The 10012-nt window shown below is 29.0% G+C and overlaps 2 protein-coding genes across 2 annotated transcripts; both read left to right on the top strand.

Annotated features, from left to right (window-relative positions):
• LOC109808863 (GDSL esterase/lipase 1) lies at positions 1–4264 on the top strand. Its single transcript, XM_020372028.3, has 5 exons — positions 1–280; positions 688–806; positions 2370–2594; positions 3513–3756; positions 3863–4264. The coding sequence occupies exons 1-5, from the start codon at positions 22–24 to the stop codon at positions 4090–4092; spliced, it is 1077 nt and encodes a 358-aa protein (XP_020227617.1). The 5' UTR covers positions 1–21; the 3' UTR covers positions 4093–4264.
• A 3970-nt stretch (positions 4265–8234) lies between these two features.
• Positions 8235–9147, top strand: LOC109808535 (putative histone H2A.3). Its single transcript, XM_020371572.3, has 2 exons — positions 8235–8540; positions 8718–9147. Exons 1-2 carry the CDS (start codon positions 8352–8354, stop codon positions 8934–8936), a joined length of 408 nt encoding a protein of 135 aa, XP_020227161.1. The 5' UTR covers positions 8235–8351; the 3' UTR covers positions 8937–9147.
• The last annotated feature ends 865 nt before the right edge of the window (positions 9148–10012 follow it).

Raw genomic sequence — 10012 nt, 5'->3', positions numbered from 1 at the left:
AAGCAAATAGGTAAATATATCATGGCGAGTCTATTTTCTGTATTATGTAGGTTACTAACAATCATTCTCAAGTTAGACAGTATGCGTTATCGTCCTGAGCTAAAGTCAGAGAAAGAACACAAAGCCTTGTTCATCTTTGGTGATTCACTGTTTGACCCTGGAAATAACGTGTACATCAACACTAGTAGAGAAGCATCAACCTACTGGCCCTATGGAGAAACATTTTTCAAGCATCCCACTGGCAGATACTCAGATGGACGTGTAGTCCCTGATTTCATTGGTCAACTCTCTTCCACTTAATTATCATTTTCTCCATGCATATATGCTTCAAATTTTAATAATTAATTAATTTGCTGCTAATATATATGTTAGCAGGTAAGGTGCTTAGTATTATCTGAGAAAAATTATCATCTTGTATTATTTCAACACACATTTACAGAGAGCATGATTACAGTTTTATATACAAGTATAAGTTGCTAAAGAAATAACAACCTAACTAACCATGATTGCTGGTCTAATAAACTAACTAACCATGATTAGAACTAGCTAATCTAAAACTAAGACAAATATAGGTACAGAAAAAAAAAAAAGCTAATGAAAGAAGCCTAATTAATTAATCCTAATAATATATGTGTACATATATATATTTCTGCGTGTATAATTTTGTGGTGGCATGCATGTATGCAGCTACATTTGCAGGCCTGCCTATGCTTCCACCATATTTGCAACCCGGTTACCATCGATTCACTGATGGAGCAAACTTTGCATCAGCTGGAGCATGTGTTCTTTCCCCAGATACATTTGACGTATGTTGCTATGTGTTGATTAGTAAAGCACAAAGCCTGAGTTTTTATTTCTATTGGTAACAAAGTGGGTTTTTCACTAATTATTTTTAGTGTTTAATATATAGAATATGATCAACCTTTTCCCGCATGTGGTGCTTCAAATATTCTACGATATGAGATTATAAGCCTTTCCATTATGCAAATCGAGTAGTTTTAGCGGATAACCAACTCACTAGCTAAGTAGATGTATATTGGAAACACAACTACTATTGCAATCCATGTAAACATAAAGCATGTGTTTGGTTTCCGATTGGAAACCCACAAAATCAGATTCAAAGAAAAAGATTAAAAAAAAAAAAGTTAGTCTTTGGTTTGATACTTTGAAATGTGTTTCTTGCTTTCAAGAAGACTTAATAAAATAAGAGTTAATCACTTATACATTGTCTGTAATATTTTTTTATACTAGTAACCAATTATACCTTTTAATTATGTCGTGTTACTGTAAACATATTTACTTTTAACAATGACATGACACAATTAAAAAATATAATTAGTTGTCAGTGTAAAAAAATTTTACACTGACAGTGTATAGATGATTAACTCATAAAACAAACATGTTCAAAGTAGTTTTCAGAAAAATCTAGTAGTAAAGTACTAAAGGTAAAAGTTGATAAAAAATTTAAGAACTAAAACTAATAAAAGAAATATTTAGAAACTAAAACTGAAAATTGACAAATATTTAAGGAATAAATATATTTATATATATATATAGTCTTTAATTTTAAAAAAATTTACGTTTTGGTTATTTTTAAAAGTTTAGAAAATTAATAAAAAAACTGAAAAATAATTGTTTTTTTAAAAGAGTGATTTTTTATGAAACAAAAATGTAATAAACAGGCTCTTTGTTATTTCCTTAGTATATATTGAGCTAAAGATTAGGCCTTACCTAGATGAGCCTCTACAACAGTAAAGATGATGAACTACGCTGATGAAAGTCAGATAATTAATTAGTTAAACCAATCATTGAGTTTGCTTATTTTTTCAGAAAAATGCTAAATTCTCCGAAAGAATAAATCGAAAAATTAGCTAAACACCCACATCATGAAATCTGTACAGAAAATTTAATAACAAATGTCAATCTGTTATTCAGTCATAGATGATTCGGTTAACTTCGTCGAAGGATGTAGCAAATCTCATTTTTTCATCATGACCCTTTTTTTTTTTGTAAAGTACATTATTTTTGGTACATCATCATTACCCTTTTAGAATATTCCTTTTCTTTTTGAAGAAAAAACAAAAATACTAAGTGAAAGATAAAATTTTAATATTTTGAAAAAAAATATTTTTAAGTAATTAAATAATAATAAATTATTTTTTTAACCTGTGATCTAAGATCACTCATTAACATTTTCTTTTATTTGGCTAACTTTTAGGTTGAGTAATCTAGTTTTTCTTTTGAGGCTTAAAAGGGAAGATTTATTTATTTGTTTTCAAAACCTGTGTGTCAAATTAATTTATATCACTTCATAAATAGAATTTAACTTTAAATTGACGTAAAAGATTTTTCTCCCGTTTCTTTTTCAGATTAGTCTTCGCGATCAACTTGGATACTTCAAGGATGTTGTTAAGTCTTTAAACCAAGAACTAGGCAATATAAAAGCCAAAAGTGTTTTAAATAATGCAGTGTACGTGTTTAGTATTGGTGGCGGTGATTATGCAACACTTGTCCTTCACAACCCCAACATTACAGAATCATACAAGAAAGTTTTCGTTAAGATGGTAATTGGAAACTTGACTAACGTTCTCAAGGTAATGTATATACATCAAGATTACTTTTTTTTTAGCAATTTTTGGAAGAATAAATTATAGGATCCAATATACTAGTGTAGATATTTAAGAAATAACAATGTAAAATTTCATTTGTGTCAAAAAAAAAAAAAAAAAAACAATGTAACATTTCAAATTAATTTTTTTTTCATAATTTTTGGAAGAATAAATAATATATGATGAGGGTTGAAATGACATGTAACTTTTATTAATTATTATATCATTCAATAACTTTCAATTAAATATAAATTTTGTCAATCAAACCGTTAAATTATAATTCTATATCATATATATATATATATATATATATATATATATATAATTTTTTTTTAAAATTAAACAAGTATTTGAAAGTAATCAAAATGTTCATATTTTTATATATTTTAAAATAAATATATTATGTCAATTTTGATCTATAAGAATGAGATATTAATACATCTTTTATTAATATAAAATTTTGTATATGATCTTAAGAAACTTTTAAACTAATAATAAATTTTAAAAAAATTATATTTAATATAAAGTTATTAAACAATATAATAGTTGATAAAAATTATACCGATATCGTTTGAATTATTATGATATATAGGATTCATTTCAAATTAGTATTACCTTATGTTTTTCTCTGGATGATGAAATGATCCTCTAATATATAATTAAATGTATTTGTTCACATTTCAAAGAAGTACGGCATTTTTAATACACATTTTACGATCAAGTCTTTTTATTAATTAAAAAGTTTATTACCTTCATCACACAAAACATGACTTTGGTCAATATTTATTATCACTATGTTTATTGTTATTATTTCGATAGTAATTGAGTAATGTAAATTTTAAGATGTATAAGCAGTGTCTACAAATAAATTGATAAAAATATTATATCATTTCTTAATTGTAGGAGGTGTATAGTTTAGGTGGTAGGAAAATTGCGTTTCAAAGCGCAGGACCGTTGGGGTGCGCACCTCATAAGAGAATTGATTACGATAATTGTGATGAAAATTTGTCGAGCTTGGCAAGACAGCACAACATAGCTTTATCTGCAGCACTTGAAGAACTAGAAAAGGAATTGTCCGGATTTAGATATTCAATATTTGATTATTATCATGCAGTTTTAGACAGAATAGATAATCCATTCAAATATGGTGAGTGGTGAATCCAATGTGATTAATTACTTTCGAGTTTGGCAATTGTATATGGTATATATATATGTTTTCCACTAACATAAGTTTGTAACATAATGTTGTCTAGGTTTTAAAGTTGGCAAGGTAGCATGCTGTGGTGTTGGACGCTTAAGAGAAAGTGATTGTGGAGAAAAATATGGACGAACGTTTGAACTTTGTAGTAACCCTCTTGAATATGTGTGGTTTGATGGCGATCACCCAGGAGAAGGAGCAAATCACCAATTTGCAAAGTTAATATGGAGTGGATCTCCAAACTTCACTTGGCCTTACAATGTCCAGCAGTTGTTTGCATATTAAAAGTTTGGAAATACAATCTGTCCGATCAGCGGCAATTCCATAATTGCGTTTGAGAGGATTAGTCTATAATTTAGTGAGCTGGAAATGTTCATGCCAATAAAAAAGATGAAATTGTGCCCAGGCTTAATTAATGTGTTTTGCATAATAAATAAATTTATGATTTGGAATTCGATTTTTTTTTTTCCTTTTGACATTCGAAATTCTATGTCAAGACAAAGACAAAGTGCGTACTTTTTAATTAGTAATAACTGCAAAAATAGTTTAAAATATTTTTTTTATCTGTTAAGATATATGTAATTAAATAATTTTAAAATAATATATTTTTTTACCCCCAATTAAAAAAGACTTAAATTTATAGATGGCATTATGCAACTAACTTTGTAGTTTTTTAAAGTGTAAGAAATTATGGACGATATATTTTATAATAAATTTTATTTTATAAAGGTGTATGAAACTATTTAGCTTAATTATTTCTTACTTTAGTTATATATTTTCTTTTATGTCAACTAAAAATAATAATAAAATGAATTTTTTTTTCTTCCACAAATTGTAGGAAAGCTATAAATCATCTTAAAATGCAATCATTGTATAGTCTCCTTATTAATAAAAGTTTATGTTGCACCATGTAATATTTCTAATACATTTTAAGCATTATTGTGAAAAAAAAAACTAAATAATAGTATTAATAAAAACAAAAGAGACATAAGTAAAAAAAATGTCATTGATAAAAATTTATAGTTTTACAATATTACACTACAATTAATATGTACTTCAATGAATATGGGAAAAAATAATTATAAATATTGAATTTATTGTAATAAAAATACATTATTTATATATATAGAAGATAAATTAGTCCAATAGATAAAACATTTTTTATTTTAATAACATAAATATAGAGGTACAAATTGTCTTCACTATAAAAAAAATTATCTTATAGTGACATATACCCTATAGTGACATAATATTTGTCACTAAAAACTATTTTTTTCTACACTATAAATATAATATATATTGGTATATTATTAAAAAGTATAGGTATAAATTATATTGATACACAATATATATGTTGTTGAATCTCATTCAAAATCAACACTAAAATTATATGTAAATATATGTTAAATAGATTTATATCTACATAAATTATATTTATAATGACATTTTTTATATGTCACGATATGTAATATTTATTGTAGTGTTTGGCTCCTCTATAGTAGTAGTAGTAGTAATAATAATAATAATAATAAGTTTATTTTTATTGGCATAAGTTAATTTATTAATTTAAGTTTTGTTAAAATAAACTAAAAAAGCTTTCATTAGAAAAAATAAAACATAAAGTTTTATGAGTTGTTTTGGGTTTGAAGTTAAGTGACGAATTTTGGACCTTAAGAATTTGACCGTTACTCAACATGTCAAAGTCTAAGAGAGTAGTTAGAAAAATAGTTCAAAGAGTTTTAGTCTTGTTTTTTCTGACTATTGAGAGAACATGCAACAAGGACTACACCCTTTGTAGTAGAGATCACGTAGTATAGGTAAAGGGTGAGATTATCTAACCATATGCATTATGAATCAAAATTGTAGATAGTAGGGTTGTCCCTATACCCTTTTAGGTTTTTGAATTGCATGATTTTAAACACCCAAAATAGTGTTGTGTAATCATGTGTTTCTTACTTATTAATTTAAACATTTGAATGAATTATGGTGGTGAATGATTTACCTTAATTGAATGAATTGTTGTATTGCTTGGATTGGTGTTTTAAGTATTATTATTGTAATAGAATATTGAATGTAATTAATGTGACAAATGTATTGATTACAAGGTTTTTTGTCTAAAATGAGACAGTGAGACTGATACCTAATTTTAGAGAAAATATGGGTTAAAAAGAATGCTTGACATAATTGAATTCACACATTTCAAAATTATTTTGGAACACAGTTATGCTCATAATGAGCAAGGTCGTGTTAAGCTAACCATGATCATGTTACGTTACCCACTATCATGCTTCTTTTTTAAAGTGAAAAAAAAATGAAAATTTAAGCACAAATCCTAAACCCTAAATTTGGGAAAGCACAATTGTGCTTGAATGTTGTGTGATAGCCTTTGTATATAAAAAAGTAAAGTAATTTTTCCTAAATGTTATTTTCTTTATTTTTGCATCATTAAATAATAATAAATGTAGTCAGAATAGAAAGTGTCACATAATTGACTTGATACCTTATTCATTCAATTATGTTTTGAAATACAAAGATTGAATGGGTAACATATATCATCATTTATAGAATGGAAGAAATGTTGTAGATTGACTAGCTAAATTTTTATATACATCGAGACAAGTTACATATTCTAGATACCCATTTTGTAAGGTGAAAGGTGTGAGAATAATGACAATTCAAGTTTAATACATTGAGTTGGTCCATGTAACTCACCTTTTAGATTAGGTCGTTAGGTTTTGATAAAGAATCCATTAATCATCAAACATGCTTTATTTATCATGTGATCTAAAAGAGAAAGGGAGATTTAACTTACCACTTATTTTTAATTTAATTATTATAACTAAAATATTAAATGTTAAGTTAGAGTTCTCTTATTTATCTTTCGTTCTTATATTAAACATCGCTTTTAACTATCACCTAACTCGTGTTGTTTTTGCTCAACTCACCATCTTAATGCTTCCATCCTTCCAACATTAATCACCAACCATCCTAATAATCTTAGTTGAACTCGTGACACAACCACGCTAGTATCACATACACATAAGTGACACAACAACAATATAGTTATGGTTCTAGCTATTCATGTCCCACTTAATTTTCTTTATACCCTCCAATGACTTACAACTACCTCCAATTTCACCTCTAGTTTAGTCATTTGATATCTAGTGTTAGTATTACACTCTTGTATCACTTACGATTCACTACATATATGTCTCTCATACTCTCCATCATCTCTATCTCTCTACTTTATTCTTATTCTCTCATCATTTATTTTTTTTCCCTATTTTTTAATGTCTCATTTTTAGATTTCCCGTAATGGAGAGGTGAGAAATGATCCAAACACGTTGTTTTGTCTTATTGTTTTATATACATAAATAATTTTGCCTTTTATTATTATTATTATTATTATAGAAATAACTCATACATAAGTTCTTATGTAGTAAACACTTAGTAAGAATGTTTATCCATATAATCCTAGATGTGTATTAATAAATATATGTTAAAAAATGTACATTTAACAAATTAATATATTATGTCAATAATATATTAATATTTATCAATATAAAACATATGATATCAATGAATTAAGTTGACTTGATTTTGTCTCATAATATAATATATATCAAATCTTTAATTAGGTCAAATTTATATTAAAAGAATGTATCTATGAAAATTTGATGTCAAATAAAATAGAAAAGAAGTCCATTCTAACCCAACATCTTTACCCTCATGATTACCAAAAGAAAAATGTATCCATTTGTTTCAATTTTGATTAGCCGAAGAAAAAAGAAATTCAAGTTAAATCCAAAGTTCAATTTAATTATTTTAATCAAAATTAAAATGATGATCAATATATGTAGAGTTCTTTCATTTATAAAATTATTTCATCGGTCGAATTGAAAATCGGTTTGGTAATCAATCTAACAATTAACAAAACTTTGGCTGTTTTAAAATCAGTACAAACTAGTTATGAATTGGTCAAACTGATTTAAAACCAGTGTAGAAAATCGGTTTGAACCTATCTTGATTAATTTTTTAAAAATTTAATTTAAATAAATTATTATCCATAACAATATACAAAACTAATATTAATATTTGCTGTACATATATTTCGCATTATTTTGTTTTTGATTATTACTTATACAATTCTCAATTTCCTCTAATTTATAATTTTAACTATTCTCACTCTCAGTTACTATTAAAAAGAAAGAAAAAGAAATAGAACGTTTAATTACCGCTCTTTGAAATTGCTAGAGTACTTCCATTTGCATTCATTAATCCGCATCCTCCATGTACTCTAACCCCACGCACGCATCTCAACCGTCCACAAGAAACCAGCGACATCCAACGGCGCTGGTCATGGATCCGCGTCGTTCGCTCTGATTGGTCCAATTTCCACACATCCCACTATATAAGCCTGGCAACCGCGAAACATCCTCATAGTCATTGACACACTCTTTCTTCTCGCGTTTTCAGTCACCGGAAGGAACTTGTTCGCTATTTCACAAACGCTTCGTCAACCTCTGCTTCCGATTTCTTCACCAATGGCAGGCCGAGGCAAAACCCTAGGATCCAGCGCCGCCAAGAAGGCCACCTCCCGGAGCAGCAAGGCCGGCCTCCAATTCCCCGTCGGCCGTATCGCCCGTTTCCTCAAGGCCGGAAAATACGCCGAGCGCGTCGGCGCTGGCGCCCCTGTCTACCTCGCCGCCGTCCTCGAGTATCTCGCCGCCGAGGTAATTTCCTTCAATTTTTCCTCTCGTTAATAGATCTAGGGTTTCGAGATTAGGTTAGGTTATTTTCCCCAATTTTTATATGATAATGAATAATTCCCGTGATTTGGTCTCTCATGGTTTGATTTTGCGTGGTTGTGGCTTCGATTGATGGTTTTGAGTTTTGGTTTGTGACTTCAGGTTTTGGAATTGGCTGGAAACGCCGCGAGGGACAACAAGAAGACTCGAATTGTGCCTCGCCACATCCAATTGGCGGTGAGGAACGATGAGGAATTGAGCAAGCTTCTTGGGGATGTTACCATCGCTAACGGAGGTGTGATGCCCAACATTCACAACCTTCTTCTTCCCAAGAAGGCCGGTGGGTCGTCCAAGGGTGCTGGTGCTGATGACGACTCTTAGATGAAGATTCGATTTTTCCGGAATTTAGATGTTCTTTTGTTTCGGTGCTTGTAGTTTTCTTTATCGTGGTTTGTAGTTGTAGTTAGGGTTCCTGTTAGCGTTGTTAATACAATGAACCGCCTCAAGCTCTCAAGTGAGATTGTTGAAATTTTAATAGAATGAATGCCCTTTGATACCCAATTGTTATTTATAAAGGTCGAATTTTTAATTATTTAGCTCTGTTTTGCTTTTCTGAAATGGCTTTGTCGTGTTTTGCTTTGTTGGTTTGGTTTTGAATAGGCATTGCAGGTGACTAGCAGATTAGTGTTTTGTCTTTGTATGAAATCGTGGATGGGACATAGTTGTGCTGTTTCGTGTTCTGAAATGTTTAGTTCGCGAGTCGTGGCTCGAATAGGCCTATACGAAGTGAATGGAATCTTGGTTGCGTTGTTCTTTCTTCAGCTTGCGTTTGCTGAGTGTGATGTTATGGATTGTTTTTACTATTATGTTGTTACAATTGCACATATTTTTAGTGTCTGTTGTCATGTTTTTGTTAAGGCCCTCGAAGTGTTGTCCTTGATTCTTATCCAATGTTTTGCTTGAGCGTAATGCTTGCTTCGGTTGGAGGGGGTAAGAATCGAAAGCAAATAATAGAATAAGTGTAAATTGATACTATAAGAAATTTACTCTACTTTCTTATAGTTAGGAAGTAAAGTAGGATTTGTATTTGTTTGATAGATTGGAATTATCTTTTTAATGTAGAAAATTTGATATTTTGTTGTATTTTATATAAGTTGGTTTTTGTCTTAAAATAAATCTAGACAATTATATTTATTTGTCACTAATTATTTTTTAGTATATATTTAGACGTAACAGTGATATTGTAAAAAAAATTTATACAAATTTTCTCATAAGAGCGAAATCTTCTCTCAATTCGACTTAAATTCTCTTTAAACACTTTTTTTTAAAAAAAATTCTTGCTAAAACACTTCCTAATAAGTGATTTTTGGTCTTAAAGTATACTAGGGCGTGGTGTGGGTCTGAATATATGATGTGCCATACATTACACGTCCTTTTCGTTTGATGATGATGTTGAC

This window comes from Cajanus cajan, chromosome 5 (assembly GCF_000230855.2).
Source record: "Cajanus cajan strain Asha chromosome 5, NIPB_CcT2T_4, whole genome shotgun sequence".
NCBI classification, from domain to species: Eukaryota; Viridiplantae; Streptophyta; class Magnoliopsida; order Fabales; family Fabaceae; genus Cajanus; species Cajanus cajan.
This window is presented reverse-complemented; position numbering and strand designations above follow the sequence as displayed.

What these genes read in the sequence shown, in the direction of transcription:
- LOC109808863 (XM_020372028.3), top strand. Translation starts at nt 22, where the DNA reads ATGGCGAGTCTATTTTCTGTATTATGTAGGTTACTAACAATCATTCTC. An exon ending in TGTAGTCCCTGATTTCATTG is followed by an intron (nt 281 to 687) that starts GTCAACTCTCTT and finishes GCATGTATGCAG; the next exon opens with CTACATTTGCAGGCCTGCCT. An exon ending in AGATAATCCATTCAAATATG is followed by an intron (nt 3,757 to 3,862) that starts GTGAGTGGTGAA and finishes AATGTTGTCTAG; the next exon opens with GTTTTAAAGTTGGCAAGGTA.
- LOC109808535 (XM_020371572.3), top strand. Translation starts at nt 8,352, where the DNA reads ATGGCAGGCCGAGGCAAAACCCTAGGATCCAGCGCCGCCAAGAAGGCC. An exon ending in TCGAGTATCTCGCCGCCGAG is followed by an intron (nt 8,541 to 8,717) that starts GTAATTTCCTTC and finishes TTGTGACTTCAG; the next exon opens with GTTTTGGAATTGGCTGGAAA.